Genomic DNA, 24,555 nt, shown 5'->3' on the forward strand with positions numbered 1-24,555 from the left:
TGAAGACCACATTGCCTATTCTAGATATACATCTTAACAAGAAGGCATCAAACGTAGTGTAAAACTTGTTCTAGGCATCTCATCAGTGACTGAAGCAATCTAGTCTTTCTTATTTCACAGAATAGTTGATGTTGGAAGGGACCTCTGGAGGTCATCCGGTCCAACCCCCTGCTCAAGCACCTACAGCTGGTTGCCCAGGCCCATGTCTGTGTGGCTTCTGAGTATCTCCAAGGATGGAGACCCCACAGCCTCCCTGGGCAGCCTGTGCCAGTGCTCGGTCACCCTCACAGTGAAATCGTGTTTCTTGATGCTCAGAGCGAACTTCCTGTGTTTCAGTTTGTGCCCGTGGCCTCTGGTCCTGTCACTGGGCACCACTGAGAAGAGCCTCGCTCCAGCTTCTCTGCACCCTCCTGTTCAGGGATTTATGTACATTCATGAGATCCCCCTGAGCCTCCTTGTCTCCAGACTGGATAGTCCCAGCTCTCTCAGCCTTTCCTCACAGGACAGATGCTCCAACCCCTTCGTCGGACTCTCTCCAGTCTGTCCATGTGTCTCTTGTACAGCGCAGCCCAGAACTGGACACAGTGCTCCAGCAGTGACCTCACATTTCCCAGTATGCTGTAAAAATAAGAAACTTCTAAAGTAAATTTTGAGCTTTTTTTTTTTTTTTTTAATTTTTTTAGGATGCAGGTCCTAGAGGTCACTTTGGTGCTCAAAGTTACCGATACAGCTTCTCTGAGTACTCTTGCTCTTCCATAAGAGCTGATGTTTCTTGTTAAAGAAAACCCAGACACTTCAGCCCTCTTTCCCTGATGCCATCATTGCAGGCTCTGACAACTCTTTTGACTTGTGATTAAGGGATTTATGACTAGGTTGGCTGGCCACACATGCCCCATAAGTGTCATCATTAGATCCTTAGTCACTGGGGTACATGTTTTTCTTGGGGTGCATACATAGGAACTGCTGTCTGAAACAGAGCTGGTTTCAGTTTTGAGTGAATGCTTGCTTATGTTTGTGAGGACTCATCTTTGCTGGGGGCTGGTTTGGTTCTCCAGCAGCCATCCCGTGCTGGTTTGTGCTCCATTGAGGTGACCTGCCTGCTCCCCGGGCACTTTCTGCATCACTGATGTGCCTGAAGGTGAGCATCTTTCATATATACTAATCTGAGCATGGTTTCGATGCTTCTGTATTCTACAACAGCTGTTTTGTATGCTTATATGGGTAACTGTAGTTGATGTTAAATATAGCATTTGTAAACAGGGTTTTTATTTTTAGGTCAACACTTCAGGTGCAGAATAAAACTGTTAGTGCAATGCTGGTAACACTACTCATGGCAGGAGGGAGAGAGGAAAACAAGAAAAAGGCATAAAGCATAAAATATCACTTCATCCTTGTGATTCTCATCAAACTTGGTGGGAGGGGACACTGATTTTTTGACTGTTGAGTGTTCGTTCCTGTATATCATAGAATAGTTTGCTTTGGAAAGGACCTTCAAAGCTCATCTAGTCCACCCCGCCCTGCAATGAGCAGGGACATTTTCAATCAGATCAGGTTGCTCAGAGCCTCATCCAGCCTGGCCTTGAGTGTCTCCAGGGATGGCTCATCTGTAGGTGTGTTGTAGTTGGTTAAGATATTTTTTAAGGTTCTTAAAAATACGGCAAAATTATATGAAAAAAGCAGTTAGCAGTAGCTTGCCTTCTCTGTGTCCAAATACAATGGTTAATAGATGCATTTTAAATTTCCATAGTACTCCCCTGAAAATAACTGCACAACTTAAGAGGTCTATACTTATCTTAATTAAAGAGAACAAAGCCGTGCACTCCATGCTGGCCTGATGTATGCAATTAGTGACTGAGTGCAATTAGTTTCCAACCGCTAAAACTGTCTTATCAGAGCTCTTGATAGAACTGTCGGCATTTTGTATTAGTATCTGGCATTATTAATGCTTGGCATTTTTCTACCATGTTGTAAAAGCCACTTGTTCCTTCAATATTCATTTCAGGTATCAGGTTACTCATATATAGAACACTTTAAATTCACTGGATTGGAAACCAACCAATTCTCAGAGGTTGAAAATTAGTGCCAGGTTTTGCAATGAAGGATACACAAGCATCTTTAGGTGCTCAAAGCAGAGGTTATTTCATAATTTGAATTTCATCATTAGCTTAAATGTTTAGAAAGTGGCTTCAGGATAGAAATGTGTATGTAAAAGAGAACTTCTTAAAAGTTTTAGTGACCTTCAGGAAAAAAGTCCTCCAGCCTCTCACTGCAGATTTTGCTACCCAAGGCTCTATGTTCAGGAAATGGTTTGTGTGTTTTTCTTCCCCTCTCTCTAGATCTCACCTATGTGTTCCCAGGTGTGCACAGTAACTTCATTTTAAAATAACGTGCTGCACTTTTCAAGGTTAACGGCGCGTTGTAATTCCTGGGCTACACAGAGGTGTGTGGGTTTATAACCATCAGCAGTATTTAAGCAGTGTCACAGCCACAGGGATGGGGAAATGCAAAGCCTCTAGAGAAGGAACGCTTAAAACGTGGTTTGAAGGCCATGAGTCCATGATGCTGTGTTATGAGCCTGGCAAGGGTATCTTGTTTTCATCTTGCTTTTGGTAGAGCCAGCTGATGACCCTAGCTGTACAGCTTCAGGGTCCTCCTAGTTATGTTAGGACTGACATGGATGTGTGAACCCTGTAATTTACTCTAATTCACTCCAGATCTGAGTCTAGGACGCTATGCAGTTGTCTGCTTTGGCCACAGGCTGCTTCTCCAGACACTCCTGTAGTAGTAGGACCACTATCAGTAGTAGATTTTGTTCTAGGGACAACATGCTGCCAAAAAGTGAGTTTGTGCTTTCTGGGTTGGCTGGAGAGGGTGGCATACGCGATTCGAGCCTTAGAGAGCTGAGCAGCAGAGAAGAGACCAGTCTGAAAATATCCATAACCACTTCACCGGGGGTGAAGGGACCATTAGCCTGGTCTCTGAGCATTTTGTAAGATGCACAACTATTGCAACAAGATGCCATGTCACAACAGGAAAAAAACAGTGTGTTCAACACCCAAAGCTGAAATGCAGTGTGCCTTCGATGTGGTATTCCAGGCACTAAATGCACCCCTCAGTGAATATGGCTTTGGCTACCTGAATCAAAATCAAGGCGCAAGATGATCTGTAGTTTGGTATCCTATTAATATCTCTGAACTCACTTTCAGGTTTGCGGCTTTCTTCATCCTCCCTCTTCCTCACCTTTTCCCTTGTGAGATAGAGAGTGATGCGGAGGGAGTTGCCTGCACGTACCAAAGATCCTGGCTGCTCCTTGTGCTCCGCGTAGCCCAGGTTCAGTTCCCAGCAGCTGCCGTCCTGTTGGTGTGGGGCAAAGGTACCTGTGAAGCGTGGGACCTGACAGCAGCAAAACATCCAAAGCATCCTTGTGTGACTAATATTAGGGTGACTTGGGACTGTGATCATCAGATAATAGTAAAAACCAGCTCAGTAGACTACTAAATCTTGCGTCAGCTTGCAAGGATCACGTTATCAGAGGCAGGAATAAGTGGAGTATGTATAACTATTGTTTTTCATGTAGTCTGACTTTTCAAGGCATTAAACCACTTCTAGACACTTCTGCAGGGCTTTAAGATCTTCACACCCTTCTTAAAGGCTAATCTACAAAGCAACCCAAAAGATATCACCGAGTGTCTGAGATCACCTTTTGTATGAAAATGCAGTGTGGCTTGGTTTCTTGTAGAATGCTGTATGATCTCAGCAGCTGTCTGGGTTCACCTGGGATTGTGTGACGTGGAATGTCCTTCCCAGCAAGCCGTGGAGTGTCTGGCGGGACACGCTGATCCTTTAGGAGAGCTGTCAGCTGCCACAGAGCGCTGTGCTCCCAGGGTTTTCTGCAGCTCTAAGGGCTTCCTGGAAACCTGTAGTAATTAAAACTAATGTCAAGAGTTTGCAAAACACTGCAGAAATGAGGACTGTGGCCTCTTCCAAATTATCTGGAGCTAGCCCTGTTTTGTTTTGGAGGAATGTTCTGAATATAAAGCTTTTGATGCTTACAAAAGGGTTTGGGTCTATTGTGGAGAGTTTTGCTTTCATTCCCCAGTGGAGTTGCTGATGGGACTGATCAGTGTACATTCAACAGATGTACAATGTACGATTCAACAGATCTCGTTTTTACTTTCAGTTATGAGAATAACCAGCCAAAGTTGGATAGTTCTGACTTCCTCAGAAAACTGTGTTAGGAAACATTTTTACAGCAAATACACTTTTTCTAGAGCTGCTTCTGCTTTCCTGTTTCTTCCATGAGCAACTTTTCCCCAGTTTGAGGGCTCTGCCAGCAATGATTTCCTCTAACGCTGGATCACTTATGCCTCTACAACACACGTTGAAAACCAGCGAGGCACAAATGCCATTTCTTGGACTATTCTACAGGAGGAACGTGGAGCTCGCTTTGCCCAGCAGTTTGACTTTGCCTGGGGAAACTCTCTGGCCCTTGGCAGTCCCCTGTTAAAGCAGAGCAGGGACAGCATATGCTTTTTGAATGAGAAACAATGAGTGGCATTCTCAGGCTGGTTTTCTGGGTGGAATGCAAGCCTGGCTGTGTGGAGTATCCGCTTTGGATTTAATTTGGATGCACACAGCTATTCTGGTTGGAGACTATGGGATCTATTAAAAACTCATTTTCTGTTTTGTTGTTAATACTTTGAAATTGCATATGTATTTTTTTTTTTCTTTAGAGATAAGCTTTACGTATTAAGCTGTTGTCTGTGACTCATTAGTCTACTGTTGGTGACAATTTATTGTCTTTGTTAAATCATGGAAAAATCTTTCTGTGCAGTTTGTATTCCTTATTGTCTGAAGCAAAGTACATCTGTTTATCTTACCATGACGGTGGCTTTGTTCTCAGCTGGCTAAAAGTTCATCATAATATCTGAGAGCTAATATGAAAGTACAGCAGACTGCACTGCACAAAAAAAAATATCATGTGTGTATTTAACTATTGAACAATTGTGTTAGATGAGTTTTGGAAGCGCTACATGGACCAACACATAAAAGAGTGTCTGTTTGCTTTAAAGGCGGTGGTTTGCTTTTTTAACTTTCTCCTCCCTTTTCAAAAGTTTAAACTGAACCAAGTGTTGGTAGCTTATATATAGAGTGGCATTTTCTGGAGCTTTTGTTAATTCAGTGATTTAATTGCTATGAAGTTAATACTACATTCTTGTAAATGTCAGAAGAAAAGTAGGTAAAGACATATATGCTTCCTGGAAACAGTAAGAAGGGGTTGGGTGCTGAAGATGACTGTCTGACCACAGGTTCTCTTTATCTGAAATGAGAAACTGTGTTTAGGAAACACACTCATTGCTGGTGTTTCCGAACCATGGAGGAAATGCCAGACACCAGCTCTTGAAGTAGATTAACTACTGGCATGCACTTTTTCTTTCTTACAAGTTGATAATAATTTGAAATAACTCTTTTTTTTTATTAAAGATTAACCAGTAGATTCAGCTCTTAAGGTTCTTGGAAAAATACAGTCATAACTAGTAATACGAGTATTGTCACTGGGGTGTGGGGAGAGCAAAGCTCTCTGCCTGGCAAGGTGGAAAGGAAAGCTCACCTAGTGACCAGTCGGCTAAAGAAAGCACCTTTAAATAAAGCTGTTCAATCGCATGAGGTTCGGTAGTCCTGTCATTCCTGGAGCGGGACAGCTTCTTCATCCCCTATGTGCTCTTGTATGCAGCCTCATGTGGGAACACCAGTACAAAGTGGTCTGACGTCTTCTGTAGCCTTAACTTACGAACCAAATACTGTTTTTTGTACGCGTATGAGCTCTTAGGCCAAGATCCTAGGGCTCGTTATACACAAATCAGGCCCAGCTTTCCCATCTTATGTTTGCTCTGGTTCATGGGCACCCAGAAACCTTTCCACTTACTGGAAAACCGTCTTCTAGTCAAGAAGAACTTCCTTTAATGTCTTTTGGGTTGTGTGGCTGCTTCTTCTGAAGGAGAGGTTGTAGCAGGGTGTGTTTTTTATTCTCCTTGTTACAACACAGCCCTCAGGGGCCTAATGCTTCTGGTATGCTATGGGGCAGCAATAAAAACCCGGAACAGTCCTTGATTAAAACAGCTGGTTAATTTCTGAAGATTTTGTACTATCCAATTAAATAAGGGTTTGGCAAGAATGTTAGTAGGATAGGAACTATTCTTTTATTATGTGTTTAGAGCTTGTCTTTTCACCCTAGACAGCCTGTCCCTGTTTCTTGTCATCTCATCTCCCATGACTTAGGTCTTGCTTAGAACAGACTCCCATTTACAGCCAGCCAAGTCCCTGCTCGAGTTTAGTCAGCCTGCCTAGATTCTGTAGCTGGATGAAGGCCCCAGATGCTTACAGCAAAGAAATCCAAAGATGTAATTTTTCTTGGTTTTGTATGTGTGTTTTTTTTTCCGTCAGTAAATGGGATGCTCTGTAGTTTGGTTTTGAGCAGAGATGAGAGCCTCTTGGAATCCCTAAAATATTCAAGAATAATGTAGCATAATTATTTTTTAAATTAATATTATTTTCTAATGTCTACGGCGAACATATAACCAAATCAGAGGTTAGTGGGAGTTCAGTGCTAGCTGGTGGTTTGATCATGTCCTGAAATCCTCAGCATACTTCTGTCACTAATGCAGGAAGTCTGGGAATTCTGAGTTTCCATGATACTGAGAGACTGTATCTGTTAAAACATTTTGTAGTGTAAACAAAAGACTCGATATTCTCAAACAAGAATTTGAGCCTGATTGGTAATTAAACTTCAGGATCCTTCTTGAAAAGTGAAATGCATAGTTTAGTTTATAAAATTCCAAGATTTAAATATGTGACTATTAGTGCACCAACTGGGAGTAAGCTAGAGCTGGAAGAAGTCAGAGTCACAGAATCTTATTTCTGGTTAAGAGACGGACAAAGTGTCAAAAATACTGCTCTCTGCCTTCGTTTCTAGTCCTTCCTGCAGATCTTTTAGGGAGTTTTCAGGAGGTCTTTTTGAGACCTGTGGATGATCTCTGGGCTTCAGCTGGTGACACGGCCTCTCGACTTTGCCATGAGGCACCACTGGCTTCTCTCTGGCTTCGACTTGGAAAAAACAAACCCTTTCTTAGGAGTAGCTGGACAAAGAAAGGTGGGATCGCTCCAGAAATCTCCTTTGTGAACTTAGAAAGCTTTGAAATGGTCACCGTTGAAATTGTTTTACGGTGGTTTGTGTGGAAGGTGAGTGCGTGTGAGGAATAACACTCCCTGCCCCTTCCTTCCACACCCTGACCATACTGCTCAGATAGATACACTGTGTTTATGTGTCTCTTTTTCTTAAAGTACTTTGACCTTTGGACCTTTTGTCATTGCTAACTGAAGTGTCATCGTGGCATAAATAAACCCGTCAGCTCAAGTAGTGTAATTCTGGCCCTCATCCCAGTCTTAGAGGCAGACAGAAATGCCATGCTGTAGCTGGCTTTTAAGTTGCTTGGTCTGATTGAAATGATGACTGAAATAATCTTGTTTCTTCTCCCTTGGTTTCTTCACTTCATTGCTAAACTCTCTGTCCTGCTGTCTTTGCGTTAATTTAAATCTATTTCAGGTCTGAAGGCTCAGTGATGTGCCAGGTTGCTATTTACTGTCATTATGTTTGTATCATTTTAGCAGCCTGACAGGTTTTGTGATGTATTTGTGACATTTTGAGACAGGAAGATACTTTGTTTTGAAATAGACCATGCAAAAGGTATGTTAGATCAGAGTGCTTGTACAGGCATGCTTGATAAACCAAAGAGCGGATCCACTAAATGCAAACACCGTTGGATTCATGGGTTACCCCATGTTCGCAATCAGAAAACCAAACTGGCAGAGATGTTTTTTCTACCTCTTCCTTGCCCCCAGTACAGCTAATGTTGAAACACAGTGGAAACCTTACTAATATGGCTTTATGAAGAGAGGAGCTGGTTTTGTTTTGGAGAAATGCCATTTAGCACATAACTACACTTCGGTGGTGCTGCCAGCAGCAGGGCCCCCTCGGCAGAGGAGGGCAGCTGAGTATGTAGATGTGCCCTGGTTTATTTAAAGGCTTGCTCTAAGATATCTTGTTCCACTTGTTTCAAGCAGCTTCAAAAATGTAGCTGTTAACTCCTGTCTATATATTTTCTTTTGCCACCTGCAGTTATGAGGCAATAGGATAGAACAAGCACCATTAAAATGCTAATTTCCTACAAATACGGCCCAGTTAGTAAGAACTGGGCTAGTTTATGATAATAGCCTAAGCTGTCTGGTTTACTTGTTAGGATGAGGCTTTGTACCTTTGTTACAGATTTCTGTAATGTGTCATTTCTATGCTTTCTTGAAATGATGCAATTTTTTGTTTGCTTTTTCTCAACTCTATGCATACTTTAAGGAGCCCTCAAAATTGCTCATAGAATATGGCTGCACATCCCCATTTCTCCTCCCCATTGCTCCGTGGGTCACACACGCAGCCGTGTGTGCCCCGGGGGGAGCTGAGCTGCCGCGTGTGTCTGCAGGTGTGCGGGTTGTGATTGCCGGCCCGAGGTCGTTTGCAGCAGTGTTCAGTGTCCTGACTGATGAGATATTTTGGTTTTGTTTGCAAAACGAAATTGGTCTTGTGAACTAAGAAAACTTGAGAGGAAAGGCAGGAAACTTAACTGGAATAATGTGTGTTTTGTTTTGTTTTGTTTTCTCTGCGCGTGTCTGACTCGTGGGCTCTGTCATTGTTTCTGAGGTTATTCTGGCACAGGCCCCCGCTGTCGTCCCCCATCTGTAACTGCTGGGGGGTGGGGGCACATGTCTGCTCAGCCTCACCCTGATACTTCTCCACCAGTTGCCTATTTGACCGTCACAACTGCTGAGCCCTTTCCTGGGCTGGACTGGTGTCCATATTCCATCCTCAGCTTAGAGTAGTTAGCAGTATCAACAAAATTGGCTTTTTTAACAGTAGTTGTTACTGTGTACAGGGGTTATTGGGAAAGAGCGTGGAGGAGATGCCCAGATTACATGTGCTTCTTGGAAGAATCAGGTTTAATAGCAAAGATTTCCACTTATTTATGCTGTTCAAAACATGTTCAAATCAACATGTGAAATGCAAGATTTGCAGTTATGGCAGAACACCCAAGCAGTTTACTAAACAAAAGTGTTAATTTGCTGGATTGTGATGATATTCCTTATGGCCCCTCCAGTTTCTCGTAGGGTTGGATACTCCGCTGCCTGGTGTGGTTATCCCAGCTTGGGTTTGTTGTTTTAATTCAGGGTTGCTGTTGTAAGCATGAGGACAAAGAGCAGATATTCTGCCTGCTGAGGGAATGATGCATTTTGAAATGTGAGGGAATGGAGGTTTGCTCCTCTAGGGGAGATTACCTTGAACAGAAGGGCCTTTCAGCCTCAAGCCTGCCAGTTCACTGTGTTAAGAGAAGTCAGTTAAATAGCTAAATTATTTAAACAAGTAATTGCAGTTCAGATGTCAAACCTGTCTTTTGGGTGAAGTGATTCAGTACTTTTTATAGCAAATGTGCCGACTGTGCAGGTGGACTTACATAAAGAGTTGTGCTCTGAAGAAATGGAGGAGAGGTCTCTGAGAGGAAATAGCCACAAGTTGAACCAGGGGAGGTTCACATTGGATATCAGGAAACATTTCTACACGGAAAGGGTCGTCAGGCATTGGAACAGGCTGACCAGGGAAGTGGTTGAGTCACCATCCCTGGAGGTGTTTAAAAGATGTGTAGATGAGGTTCTTAGGGACATGGTTTAGTGCTAGAGTTAGGTTATGGTTGGACTCGATGATCCTAAGGGTCTCTTCCAACCAAAATGATTCTACGATTCTATACCTAGAGGAGGAGTTTGGTGCTTTCCCATGTCATGCAACTTCCTCTACTATTTCCAAACTCTGCTACGTGGAGAAAAACATCCTTCTCCTCCTTTGGGCTGTGTGGGTGGGATGGAGGAGGCTCTTTTCCAGCACGCTGCTTTCCTGCAGAGCTGCTGTTCACATTTCTGTCAGGCTGGTGGGAGCGTGACCTTGAGTTTTTACTCTTGTGATAAGATTTCAAGGAATAGTTTACAAGGCTTTTACAAGTGACTGTGTAGTGTAGACTGTGCCAGAAATGAAGCTGATGCCTGAAGCCAGACCTTGTTTGAAACTTGCTGTTTCTGCTACTCCTTCATTTAGGTTACTTGGATAAATCTCTTCTTTGTGTGTTGTGCAGCATAACTGTCTTTCACACAGTGTTCTTTTACATATTATTTATGCAAGTTTTTATACAATACTTCATGCCCCTTCATTTAGAAGTTGACATGATGAGGAATTTCAACATTGCAAACTGACATAATCTCCCTGGTGTTTTGATTGTTTTTCCTGCCCTGTGCGTTCTGTGCCCATAGCACCAACTTCGGGAGCATTTTCAGGGCTTTTTTTGGGAGGAAGGGAGAATGCACAGAATGAACAGCGGCACTGCTTCTCGCATGGAAATGTGTGGGATTTGTGGATTATACACATTCTTTGTAAGCTCAAGGCTAGTATATAGGAAGGAAATTAAAGGTTCTTAATTATAGTGGTGGTTGTAATTGTCACGTGCTAGCTGTGTCTTTGTAGTTCTTCATGTACTACTACTTTTCCCCATGAGGGGAAAAGTTAAAAAACTCCTAAGTCATTAAAATAATTTTTATGACCGTGTGGCGGTTGGAGAGCTACTGGTGTTTGGAAAAATACTCAATTCCTTCCCTTGGCTGTGCCTGTCATTGGTTTCTGTAGGCAGCACATCTGAAACACTTGGGTTTTGGTGTGCTTTGTTTTTGCAACATAAATAATTCAGAGGCTTCATGAATTCTCAGATCAGCGGTAGAATAGTTAAAGCTTGCAGGAGCAAGTTGTGAAATGTTGTACATAAAATCACCGCCTCCTAGGAGTCTTCTGCTGAAAACTTGCATCTAGCTGGTTTGATGAAATCTTGTTACTCACTGACAAAGATGTTAATGCTGGCTTCTGCTGAAGTGTCTCCCTAAATTGATGGAAGCCCCTTAAAATAGACCATCTTGCTGTACTCTGGCCCTTAGCCTTGTTCTCAGTGAGGTGCCCCAATAGCTGAATGATTAGGGGAGTATGAACGTGGCTCTGTGGTTGTTTTGTGAACAAAAAGGTAGAGGAGTTCATTTTATCACTGCACATGTAACACAGCGGTTGTAGTTTTGTGGTCTTTTGTCCCATAGCTTTAGTAATTCCTTCTCTGTAGTCTTGCTGTAAGAGAAATCATAATGCATGGGTTTCTTGGCACCGTGTGATGTGCGAAGCATTGCTCACATGTGCAAGTTGGCTACATGTGTTATGCGGATGGTTGTTTGTAAGGGCTGGGGCGGCTTCTCTTTAGCAGTGGGTTTCATGCTCTCAGCTCTGCTCCATGGAGGTACGTGCACTGCGTGGAGCTCAGCAGAGATTAATCAGGCTACAGTCGTTGGCTGTGGGCTGTGTCCTACTCAGATGTGTACCTCTTAGTTCTCTTAAGTGAATAGCAAGGTGAAATATTTTTTTAAATATAATAAATAAAGAATACATAGTCATTCTTCAAGACTAGACTATGTTATATACCTTTGTTCTGTTTCTGAAGATTGCTGGGTGAGCTGCCAGCTGAGGAAGTACTTGCCCACTGCTGAGGGTCCTCTCAAAGAAATACCTGCTAGGTCCAAGCCATTCTGCATAGCCCTTGGAAGGCTGTTCTCAAGCTGTCTTTCTCTAAGCCTGGTTTATGGTTCATTTCCACAGTGTCTCTTTTCTTTTTTTTTAGCAGAATCCCCATCCTCTGATATATCTATATCTGTATCTATGGACGATGAACAGCATATAACAGGTATAACTGCATTGGTCTCAGTAACTTGCACTTTTTTTACTTGAGAGGATAGAATTAAAATTCTTTGGCAGTGCTGGGAGAGCTCACACTTTCTAAACAGCGAGCACCGTCCATAAGAAACTTATTAGTCTGAATAAGATGTTCCATGCCAGTATGTGTACTTCTGACTTCAGATGTTTATTTTAAAGCAGATTGTAAAAGGCTAACTTTTGTTCTGAATGCTGTGTCAAACTAGGCTTCTTACACTTCCATTTGAACAGTAGAAGAGGAGATATACTCAGTGATGGCCTAATCTCACCCTGTTTTAGTCATGTCACATCCTTCTCCCCTGATCCATCACCCCCATGTCTGTATGTTTTTACAGGCTGTGGTGCTTGCTTATGGCAGCGCTTGCTCAGTGCTTCTGATTTGGTTGAAGCCCAGCTAGACCTGAGCTGCCTAAGCCTTCTTGTATAGAGAGGCTCTTGCTGAGCTGGTGATGTTCATCTTCCCACCTTCGCCCTCAGCTGCCCTCACCAGTAGACAAAATTCACAGTGAAGACGCAGAAAAAGCTTTTTGTCAATGCCGAGCTGTGACAAGCTCTTCCCGTGTCCTTCAGAGGAGATTGAAGCTCTGTCGTGGGACTGGTTTCTGAAATGTGCGTCATGGCAGCTTCATAAACGCTGTCTTTAGGGTGAGGCTTTGCAGTCATTTAACCTGATTTAAGTGCAGGTGGCTGCTGTAAAAGGATGCTTTCTCCCTCTGCCCCTGACCGGAAACATTTTCTGTTTGGGAGGCACAACAGCTCTAGCAGCTTGTGCAACCATGAGTGAGTGAGGCTGCATAGCTGTCTGCTCCAGTTAAACTGACCTTGCCAGAAAACAAACACAAAAATTAGTTGTATCAGCAATGAGCTGATAAACTGCATGAATGGTCAAGTGACATGAAGGCCATGGCAGAAATGAATGGGTTGCTCCCTTTGGTGTCAGCCTGTGATCAAGTGGGCTTCAGGCTTGGCTGGGCTTGGGATGGGTATGTAGCGGGGGAAGGCGCAGTGGGTGATGGGAAAAGGAGGGTTTCACCTGGAGGGAAATTGGCTTTTATTAAAATCGTGACATGCTGACCCTCACAGGGTATCTGCCAGGCAGAGCAGCTGGTGAACACCAGGGCTGAGCAGCTACTCACTGCCCCATGGCTTGACCTGGTGGCTCCTCCAGTCCATCCATGCTGCTTGAGCTCCTCTCTGCAAGCGAAGCCCTTTTCTTGCAGGGCTTTTTGGTGCTGCTCTGCAGATGGTATAGTAAATGCTTTACTGTTTTTCCCATGCAGGTGTCTAGAGGAAAAAGTGAGCTTTATCTTCCTGTTTTGGCAGCTAAAATTTCCAGTTTACAGAAGAATTAATTTAACAAAGCTTGCTAATTTTTGGATTTTGTTATGAAAGAGAAACAGAGGTGTGTAATGTGTCAACATGTTTGCGCAAGAGGTGTGTTTTTGGAGGTGTAATATTAAGTGGGTGATTAAGTACGAAGTACAGCTGCTCAGCTGATTTTGGTTTCTTTCCTGACACACTGGGGTGTGACCTGTACAGGTACACGTGTGTGTGTTTCATGTTGTTTGTTTTTTTGTTTGTTTGTTTTAAAGTGAGTCCCTCCACCCGCAGTTTTCCAGTGGTGATCAAGCCAAGGCACCCCAGTTCCAGCTGCCTTGGGCACTGCGCTGGCAGTGGGAGCAGCAGCTCCCCCTGTTCCGTTCCTCTGTGCAGGGTCACTGGAGGTGCCTCCTCCTCTGGCTGGCCAAAGGGTCTGACCCTGGGTGGTTGGGGGATTCGTGCTGATGCCTTGCACAGGTTTGAAACTTTGCAGGGACTGAGCAGCTCATTTTGGGAACCTCTGAAATAAAATGTTGTCAGATATGTCTGAAGTAGCCTCTGGCCGAGGCAGGTACAGAAGAGAGTCCTGCAGCCCCCTGCCGCCATGTTCTGTGTCTTCCCTCTTCCCCCAACCCCTCCTGTGTACAGCAGCTGAGCTGATGGTTTTGAAGACAAGGCACTTTTATTGTACAACCCCGATTCATCTCCCAGGCAGCTTCATGTTGTGAGCTGAATGACACGTCTGTCTCTTTTGGGAAAAAAATAGATTTTAGTGTAATGCATATTCATGAAGCTGCATTATGGTTGCTGTGACAACCTCACCGCTGGCAGGCAAGATCAGTATGTTGAACTTCTGTCTCCAGTCCCCGTGTTCTACCATAGTGCATATTACACAGCTTTCTACATTTTTTTTTCCTCCTTCCCCTCCTCCCCCTAGTCAGTGGACAATTTAAATTGTTTCATAGTTGATGCTTAATTAATAGCTGCATCTAATTAAGCCTGCAACACTGAAACGCAACTTCCTGCTCATTTCCAACCTGTGTTAATCGAGTGTTGGTTCTGCCAGAAGTCTGTGACACAGAGGAGATGATTGTGGTGGGATTTTCTTTGTTCATCTCCCTTTAAACTCAAAGTAAACCTGAATTACTAAGCATAGTAATTCTCCACACCATAGGTAGCCTAACTGATAGCTTCAACTCTCATGCAAAAAACCACAACAATATCTATCCCTCTAGTCTGTCCCTATCCAGTCTAGTCTATCCCTAGAGTTTTAAGGACGCCTGACCCTGAAGGGGTTGGGAGCTTGTAGTAGGTGTTACTCAAAACCAGAAAGCAATTTGCTTGCTATATGCATTGCATCATGTGATGCCCCTGGGGCCAAGGGTGACGTAGTTAGAGGGACACTTTACCAGACTATGATGCTAAGGTGGTGACTAATTTCAGGATGAACCTGTGATGGGTTGAGCGTGGGGAGAGCTCAGCTCTGAAGGTCAAGCTCTGCGTGTTTGTTGATGTCAGAAATTGAGGGCATTTGCACAACACTTGCAACTTTTGGAGACTGTTTATAAGCTCCTCTTGACCAGTCCAGCTGGATATTTGGTCCAAAGTATTGCAGTTTCTTGTTTTCCCATGAGAAATGATGACATACAGGTAATGTAACATATTGCGTAGTCCTGGGTGATACAAGTCTCACATGGGCACCATTCATGAAAGGACTGCGTTGAATGAAGTTTGTGTTCCTTCTGTGTGCTTCAGCACCTTGTTGAGTTGAACTTAATGTGAAGTTTTATTGAATGGTGCCAGCTTCATCTATACAAAACCATTCCCTGTTGCTCAAGAAGAGGCACTGTGGGTAAGGTTTGGCTTTCTTCACAAATGTGAGCCTTCTGGATTCCAGATTGGGAGAAGTGTGTGTATGAGGCAAAGAAAAGCTGAGCAGAGAAGGCACTCTCAAGTGCAGTCAGTTGATCTTTCTCCAGTTAGTTTCTTAAATATTAATAAGTACAAAATGTTCGGAGAGTGACTTGAGATGAGATTCTGTCCATTAGGATGAGAAATTAGGAGGGAAGTACTTGTGTAGCAAGAGGAAACTTTTTGCACAGAGCAGTTCACAGAGCCGGACCGTCTGTCTCTTTTAAGCTTAGATCTACTCCTTGAAGTTCCCAGTTTTAGAGATGTCCAGAAAAAAAAGAGCAGACCAAGCTTTTTTTTTCAGTATCAGTTGGTATGTGGATGACCTTGAGTGTGTCGTCTTGTGTTCCTGTTCTCGTCAGCTCTTTTCAAAATAACACCCAGGAGAATTTCAGTGAAGAAGTAATGAACACTTAATGTAGTCATAATACCTTCCACTCCCTCGATTTGCATGTCCCTCCTTCATGATAAGACCGAAACATCCTGGTGTTGACACGGTGTCTGTGATCTGTTCATACACACAGAGCCTGGCTTTTCCTGGGTACCAGAGCTCTTACCCTGAACTTCTGTGGAAGGCGTTTTGAGATTAAAAGGGGAATATGAAGGAGATGGGGTGTGAGGATGAGAGCTCAGGGCTATGCTAGATTTGCTTCAACTCCAATGTCGTCTTCAGTTTTCTGAAACACTGTTTTTTCTAGCCAAAGAGCACAGGTGCTTTGAAGTTTCCTTTGCTGTGTCATAGTCTCACGTGGCCTTTTTGACCTAAGATGAAATTAATCTATGATGTTTTAAGGTTGTTTTATTTATTTCTTTTTTTCTTCCCCTCAGGCTCCAGATGAACACTTACTGAGGCAAAGAGGTTTGACTTTGTGTAGCTGGTTTGTGTTTAGTTAGCAGCTAAGGAAAACTGAATCGCCGTGTTGCGAAGCAGAGTCCTTTCTCCAATAAAGTGCGCGTGAAAACTTATCTGTTCAATCTCTCCCGGGTCTACCAGCCCACTGATTCAGCATGTTCTGTGTAAGAAAGAGATGCAACAACAGAAAACTAAAACCACTTGTAGGAGAGACTGGGGCGAGTTGAGGTGGATTTCAGACCGCAGCGATGCATTGAATGCTGCCATTCCACGAGTTCTCTCCTCCCTTCTGCATCCCAACCTCCTCCCTGTCTGTTCAAGAGCAGAGCATGGGGGGAGCAGTGGCACAAAGGGTGGGGGGATGATGCCCCATAACGCAAACCGCCCCCCAAGACTAAGCTGGCAGGCCGGCTCTTGTCATTCCCCAACAGCTGGTTGTCTCCTTGCTGAAGCCTTTCGGTAAACACAGGAAGGAAGAGCCATGCTAGATCTCCTTATGATTTCCACGTGAAAGGTTGTGAAAATTTGGGTTTTCTTTACTTAACATAAGTTTGGAATCTGTGCATATATTGGTTTGGATTTTGGGGTCTTGATATATTCACTTAAACTGAGCATCTGACAGTTGTTTAGGGGTTAATGGATGGTTTTCGTATCAGGTTTAAATAAAGTCATCTCTGGCCCTCTGTAGAAGGAGTAATACCTCAGCCTTGAAGGATTTGCTTTAACAACTGGATATCAATGGCAAATAAAAAAGCACATTTAAAGATTATTTTAGTGGTGTGGTGTGTTTTTTTTGTTTGTTTGTTGATTTAGTTTTTTTTTGTTTGTTTTTGCTTTTGATTTTGTTGTTTAGTTTTTTGTTGTTGTTTGTGGTTTTTTTTTTTTTTTCGGTAATGTGGAAGATATAGACCTTTTAACTAATCAAGCCCTGTATACATAAACTGTTGCCTAGTTTTTTACTTGATGGTTTGGAACTTGATAATTTTTATAGGCTGCTCTTTAATTTTGCTGGTTTGACCTCTGCTGCTGCAACAAGAGAAATAAAAGCCACCTCCTTAAAAACCTGGGTGCCTGAACAGCCTTGTTTATAAGCACGTTAATGTAAGATATCCTTACTATATTATGACAGAGGACCTGCTTGTATTATTAGATCTGGCTGAGGTGCAACAAAGTTGGACCTAAATTGGTCTTGCAGAGTCAGCGTCTGCCTTACTGTGCTCTGCAGCACTTTCTGTTACAGCATTGAATGTGGGAAAGATCTCCTGTTGCATTAATGGTAGGGTGTTTGTATGCTGAAATAGACTTGGTTGGGGAAGATGGATTTGATTTTTATTTTGCTCAAGTTAGTAATTTGCAAGCATGACACCAGTCTTAATGCTTATTTATAGCTTGTTTGTTGTATGGTAGCGGGAACAATTATTGTCATGTGTATGACAGTGCTGGGTAATTAGTGTTAGTAACGCATGGAATTAAAATAGTTCTATTTTTCTTATAATTTCATAATTTTTTTTAATAGTTAGTTTGAAAGCAGAAGGAGATGTGGGTCTACATTCACGTTCTGAGCTCTGCATGTGCAAAACTGCATGTTGGTTTTAGTGTTGCTGGTGTGGGGAAGTACTAGAAACAGCCTGAAAATTATTGAGCTGAACCAGCTGAGGCCAAGATGTGGATGGGTGAGGGGGTGAATAGCCATGAGGGTGAAGCAAGTGTTTTTGATATTTAGTTACTCTGTTTTACAATAAAGCTAATTCTAGGTCAGATTCTGGTCTTGCCTTTTACAAAAGCTCCCTCAAGCTTATCTACCTTTGACTCAAGCTACTTGGAATACAAAGTCTCTGAGAAGCTTTTTTTTCTAGCAAGCTTGAAACTGCTTAAGTGTCACCATATTTATTGATCTGTATCTAAAAAAAAGTTGCTAGTTGCAAGAACAGGCTGCTGACATAAAAAGCCTGTCTTAGATCGCGTATTTGGCTGGAGGCCAGATAATGGGTTTCTATAGGAGCTTGTTGGCAAGCTTAGGTTTTTTCTTAGGTTAATCTAATGTAGCTGTAAGTAATCTGGGAGCCTGGTACACTCAAAACAATTTTTAGACAAGAAGATCTTATTATTTTTAAATTATAACTGAGCAGATATTTTTATATAACAGCTTCTTGTACTTACAGCACTTAAAAATGCGTAGGAACGTGATTCTTTACTAGTTCCTCTTTTAATGGTCAACCTACTGAATAATACTTTAAAAATATTGGCACAGATGACATCGGGTTTTGCTAGCCTCTGTGTTACAGAATTTAAGCTGTGTTCGGTGGAGTGATCTGTTAGTGCTTAAAGAAAGGTTTGCATTCTAAAAAGAGCCGATGGTAACACACATAAGGGCAGGTACATCAGTTTTACTAGTAAAATATACCGTAAATGTGTTCCTTGGTACATCCGTTGGCCAGGTTATTCTGTGACTAGGGCTGAGATGCATGAACTGTCCTAGGAGGAGGCTGGAGTTCAGGACTTGGTGTTCCCAGTCCGTGTCCAAACCAGGCAGTTCCACTGCTGGGCCTTTTCACCAGCCCTGTGGGTCTTTCGTGGACTCTGTGGAGAGAGATCTGCGGGTTCTGGTCAATGCCAAGTTGAACATGAGCCAACAGTGGCCCTGGCAGCCAAGAGGGCAACCATGTCCTGGGTGCATCCAGCACAGCATTGCCAGCCGGGCAGGGAGGGGATTGTCCCGCTCTGCTCTGCACTGGTACGGCCTCACCTGCAGCACTGGGTGCAGGTCTGGGCACTGCAGGGTAAAAAAAAAAAAAAAGATATTAAGTGTCCAGAAGAGGGCTATAAAGTTGATGAAGAGTTTGGAGAGGAAGCTGTGTGAGGAGTGGCTGAAGTCACTTGGTTTGTTCGGCCTGGAGAAGAGGAGACGGAGGGGAGACCTCATTGTGGCTACAGCTTCCTCAGAAGGGGAGAAGGAGGTGCTGAACTCTTCTCTTTAGCCACCAATGACAGAACCCGATGGAACAGCAGGAAGATGTGCCAGGGGAGGTTTAGGTTGGGCATTAGGAAAAAGTTCTTCCCCCAGAGGGTGCTGGAGCACTGGAACAGGCTCCCCAGGGAGGTGTCACGGCCCCAAGCCTGACAGTGTTCAAGAAGAGACTGGACAACACCCTCAGACACGTGGTGTGAACTGTGGGGTTGTCATATGCAGGGACAGGAGTTGAACTCGATGATCCTTGTTCCTTCCAGCTCAGGTCTTTCTCTGATTCATTCTTCATTACCTGAAGGTAAAGCTTGAAGAGAAGGGTTGGAGATCACTCTGTCTCAGATGGTTTTGTTGCCTCTCACTTGTCTCACTTGTGATAAGTGAACGTGAGTCCGCTCTAAGGGGAAAACTGAATTCGGATCCTGAAATGTCCATTCAAGTGCTGTATATGCCGGGCTATAAAAAGAGGTCCAGATCCAGCCCTGGTCTTTGCAGAGTGGTGGATAAATGTGACTTTAACAGGAGAACACTGAGGACTCCCCAGTTCTGCCCAGGACAGCAATGCTCATCTGCAGCCTTGGGTTAGCTACTCGCTCCGTAAGAGGGATGGAGAAGGCCCAGGGTGTGTGCTTGTCCTCCCATGCTGTGGGCTGGTAAGTGCCGGCCAGCACAGGGATAGCACTCAGCCAACCTGATTGTTTCTTCATATAGCTTTATATCATTAGCACTGACGGCATGGATGATGAGCAAACAGGGTTTGGTTTACAGCTGCTTTGCTGTAGGTCTGATTTGCGTTTTATGCAAAACTGGTTGAACACAGATGGAGACCTTTGAGACGGGGAGAGCGTGATACAATTGTGCCAGTCCTTATCAGAGGTTTAAACTTCCCTGTTAGCATTTGTTCTCTAGTTGCTATTAATAGTAGGGCCTAGAGGTATTTCTGGATGTGATAGCTGACAAGTTTCTTCGTCAAATAGTCAATGAATGAGCAAGAAGTGTTTCTATTTTCAACTTAGCTTTGACAAGCAATAGAACTTCAAAGAAAAGCTGTTCATAGAAAATAACCTTGGTCTGAGTTACCACAAGTGATTCTCCTAAGTGAAATATTAAACACAGTGCTGTGGCTTGAAAGTATCTCTGATAAAGGAGGAGTTTTGTGGATTTTTTTTTTCCAGCTGCACTGTAGGGGATTTGTATTAGTTTCAAACTTCTGTGTTTAAGTGAAGGGTGCTAGTAAACCTTGGCAGAGGTGCAAAGTTAGGCAGATTTTGAAGGGAACGATCTGGTTTGAACTTGGCGTGAATAGTCACTGCCAAAGTGTTAGGGTAAGCGGAGAATCTGCAGGGAAAGACAAAGAGCTCTGTTGAAAAGAGGTTTATGTTTGGAGGTGAGAGTTGCCTCAACTGCAAAGCCAGTAGCAAAGGCCTCCTCTTTCTTGCTCTTTATTTCTCTGTCTGAAGCGTCGCGTGTCTAGACCTGCCTGTCGCTTTTTTGTCTCACACCAGTGCCTGCAATGATGTGCCACGAACCTAAGCATGTTTTTTAGTGAAGAGGAGGGCAGTGTTGACCATAAGGAAAAAAGGATAGTAAAAGGAACAAGTGCCTCAAAATAGATTTTTACCCCTGCAAAGTTCCATTTGGGAGGGTGTTGCGGCACTCTCCAAAGGGAGCGCTCTGAGCTGAGGAGCAGAGTTTGTAGGAGAGAAAATTGTGTCTGGTTTGTTATAAACTGCCAGAGCAGTAACTTGCTGGAGTGGCAGGATCAAGGAACTATTCTAAAAATTTTTTTAAAAGGTGGAACTTAGGACCTCTTGGTACAGTTTGTGATATGCGTAGAACATTGAATTTAAGCGATTCATCAGGTCTGGTTTACATCAGAAATGATGCAGTCCAGTGTCTTGGAAAGCTACTATTACAATGAGTTACATACATAGAATCATACATTAATAATACATTAATTAAGCTTCCTTCTATTGTCTTTTAAAAAGCAAAAACGCTTCTCCCAGTTTTACTTATAATTTAAGTATTGCTCATGTCAAAAACTCTCTCTGGAAGTGAAATGTCCTGGGCGTTTCTCATTCCTCTGGATGTCACGGCACCAACACATTCTGCAGAAATACTGGTTACGTTCATTATCTTACAGTAAGGTTTTGGTCATGCTAGTTAGAAGAAAAAGAAACCTAGCAGAGTCAGTTGTGGTAATTTTAAAGATCTTGGCAGTGCATTTGTATGTGGTTTATGGTCGATTTCAACAGTCTCTAGTTTTTGGTGGGATCTTCTGCATGACTCTGTCTGGTGGCTTTCTTTAACAAACCCTTGGTACTTTCTGGTTTTGTAGTCTGAAGCAGCAGGAAGATGTGATAGCCTCACTACTCTTTTGCTTCATTTTTTCTATGAATTTAAAGATCAGTTGTGAAGTTTGGTGGATTTCCATGTTTGACTGGGAGTATCAGCAAGTTGAAGAATTTGGACTTCCCAGCTCACCTCTTTCTTGTTTCAAGCAGCCTGTTAGGAACTGACTTCCTAATCTTTCTTTGGAGTGCAGGTTGTTAGTTTGTGCCCATTCTGACTTCAAAAATAGCCATGAGAGAGAGGCCATAATAGTGTGGGAAGATGGTAAATCATCAACTACTGAAAAACAAACTATGCATCTGTTACACCGTGGAAAAAATTGCCTGTTAAAAAGCTAAGCTGCAGCATGTTTTTCCTCTGGTGACAGGAAGGCCCTTGAAAGATGGTTAGAAGTATTTAGGGATTAGAGCGTGTGTATTTAGGCTTATTGCAGGCTTTCTAAAGTACTCTTCATGTCTTGTGTCTTACAGGGACTCCAACCGTCATGTTAAGGTAAAGCAGAAAAGTGCAGTGCTGAACATGCTAAAGAAGTTGGACAAAATAAGGTTCAGAGGTCACAAGAGAGATGAGTTCCTCGATTTAGCAGAGTCTCCAAATGCTTCAGACACTGAATGTGGAGATGAAATCCCAGTGAAAATACCTCGAACGTCAACTCGAGACAATGAAGAGCTGAGAGACCCTGTAAGTACCTGATTTAAGTATCATTATATTATGTTACATAGTTATCAGACAGAAAATTAACAGAAATTAATAATGCTTTGTCCCTATATTTTGGATTTAAGACTTGAAGATTCATGGACTAGGAGGTAAGCTTCCAGTAATAGACTTTTGTTTTGTGGAAACATCAAATTAATTTATTCGTATTAGAGTTCCTTGTCCCTATTATTAATTTTAGATGTTGTGGGTTGACAGGCTTGTTAACCTTGGATGTGTTTCTGAATGCTCTCTGATTTTTATTTGTTTTGTTGGGTTACTAACCAACAGATCTGAAGGAAAGACTTATTTTCAGTTTGAGCAGCTCAAATCTACTCAAATGGCATTGGGCAGGACTGTAGATCTGGTGGCTTCATTAGGGTTAGAGGGTCACACCATCTTGTTCTTCACTGCCGTGTTGTATCCAGTAATGCTTCCATGCTGTAGAGCTGGTTTAAACCTGAGCAGGAGGTGAGAAAGACTCTTCAGGTGCTAAAACTTTTTGGTGCTTGTAAGCAAAAGCACTCAAACAGAGCTGCTGTTTTAAGTGCTTCAGAAAAAGTTAAATATTGGTTACATTAAAAAAAAAATCTGCTTTAACTGTTAAAAAATGGTCATGGATCCTTGAGCTTGGAGTGCCACCATCTAAATTATGATTAATCCAGTTAACTGTATTCTAGAATGTGACTTGGAAGTCAGAATTTGTACCATCTTATTTGGAAACTCACCGTGCAGTTTTTATCCCCAAACTGTGGTCAGGCTGTTGTCTGAAAACTCGTTTCTAGAAGCACAGGGCTTACTCACCGCAAGTGTTAAACTAAAAGACTCTGAACTGTATAGGTTTAAGCATCTCCTTGGGGGTTGGCAGCCTGGATCCTGTTCTGTAGCTATTAGGTTTTTTAAATTTAGCTGGGCTTGTATAGCATCACATACAATCCTGCATATATGGAGCTATTTTGCCAGAAGTTTTTTCCTATGATCATTGAACAAACAAGTGGTAATGACAGAATATTTTTCATTCACAAAAAGTCTATTTTATGAAAGTCCTCAAGCTCCTCAGACAGGGAAGGTCTTTTGAATGCCTTTGCTTTGCTCTTATTCTGCTTAAGACATCTGTCATTTGTTAAGATGTCTGTATTGTGTATACGGGGACTAATCTGTGCTGCTGCCCTTCCAACATGGTGTTTGCTGAGGTCTTTGTGGGTAAATACTGGCTTATTTTCATTACCCTAAAGCATTACATTTATGTGTGGAGAGCAGGGAATACCCTTTTATCTAATCAGAAGGTCTGGATGACAGAGCTAGAAGCTGCATGAAGATCGATCTTAAATACTATTGTCTGTGTTTCTTCAGGAGGATAGTAGCTCCGGGATGGTGTGGCTGAGGGAATAGCGAGGTAAACCTACAGCTTCGATTAGCTGTAAAGTCTTCTGGCTACACATCTGCAGTGATGGTCTCTGTTTTCTCAAATTGTTGAGCTCTGTGTGTTGAGAAGGTAATCTGAAGAGAAACACTTTGCTTTCTGGCTGATTACATACTGTTAAGTGTGCTTTCATGATCAAAGGCCTTGAGAAACAGTTGGGTATCAATATTTTAAAAACAGAGAAAGGGAGAGAAGAAAGAGATCAGCAACAGCATTGGACTTGTTTTGCCCTGCTCCTGGTGTTTGGGAGCTTCAAACCCAGTGTGATGCTGGAACAGTCCAAGAGCAACAGCTGTGTTACAGGTATGAGCGAAATAAGGAAACTTGTATGAGGAAAGGGGTCTGACTCACAAGGGATAAGTTTCAGATGGGAAGTTTAGGGGATTAGCATTTGGCCCTCACAGACATCTGGCCACTAAGTGCTACTGCCAACCCATAAAATGAAGGGAAAAGAAATAATCCCCTGTGCTGCAGAGATGCAGGGAGTAGAGAAAGTAATGTTTGTATGTTTGAGTCAGTGTTAAAACAGAGACTGAGGTTGTGTGAACAGGGTGCTTCTGTATTATGCCTCTGTTTCTTATTGAGATCATGTGGTTGAATTGTGCCTAAATGGTTTTTAATTCAGTGACTAAAACTCAAATCTTAAATTGCTTATACAGGGTGGCTTTCTGTAGTAGGCTCTGTGAGCAACTTAGTATTATAGCGTTATTACACTGGTTATGAGAAGATCAAGTCTTGTTCGTTTCTTCCTGTTTAGTACCTTTGGGAGCTGTTGAAATCACACACAAGTGAATGCAAGTCTTGTGCTTAAGTTAGGCTGCATGTCTTTTCAGATACATGTGAGCTGTACTGTGCTTCCACTGCTGCTGGTTCATTGTTTTTATTAAAATCCAAGTACAGAACTAGTGGGCTTGAAAGAGCAAGATTAGTGCCTTGGGACTGAGCATAGGTATGTGAAATTTGAGTCCTGGTCCCCTTGTCTGCATCTTCAGTAGGCAGATATTTCTGACTCTGCTGTCAGGCGTTCCCTTGACAGAGGCTTCATCTCTGCCCCTCTCTACTACTTATTTTTTTTTCCCTTCTCTCTAGTCTAGTGTATTAATCATTATGGAGCCATTAAAGAAAGATCTCTGTCTATTAGAACAGTA

At 42.8% G+C, this 24,555-nt stretch overlaps 1 protein-coding gene across 6 annotated transcripts in view; it reads left to right on the top strand.

Annotated features, from left to right (window-relative positions):
• The window catches only part of GRAMD4 (GRAM domain containing 4), an 80,801-nt gene that overhangs the window by 4,457 nt on the left and 51,789 nt on the right, over nt 1–24,555 (top strand). For 5 of the 6 annotated variants that reach the window (XM_082055329.1, XM_082055330.1, XM_082055331.1 and 2 more), the window contains exon 2: nt 21,762–21,972. In XM_082055329.1, the coding sequence (XP_081911455.1) occupies nt 21,762–21,972 (211 nt within the window). Of the gene's footprint in view, nt 1–17,191; nt 17,251–21,761; nt 21,973–24,555 lie in introns of those variants that run through there. The other variant, XM_082055332.1, reaches the window with a different exon arrangement.

The sequence above is a fragment of the Streptopelia decaocto genome (assembly GCF_964273445.1).
Source record: "Streptopelia decaocto genome assembly, chromosome: 1".
In the NCBI taxonomy this organism is placed as follows: Eukaryota; Metazoa; Chordata; class Aves; order Columbiformes; family Columbidae; genus Streptopelia; species Streptopelia decaocto.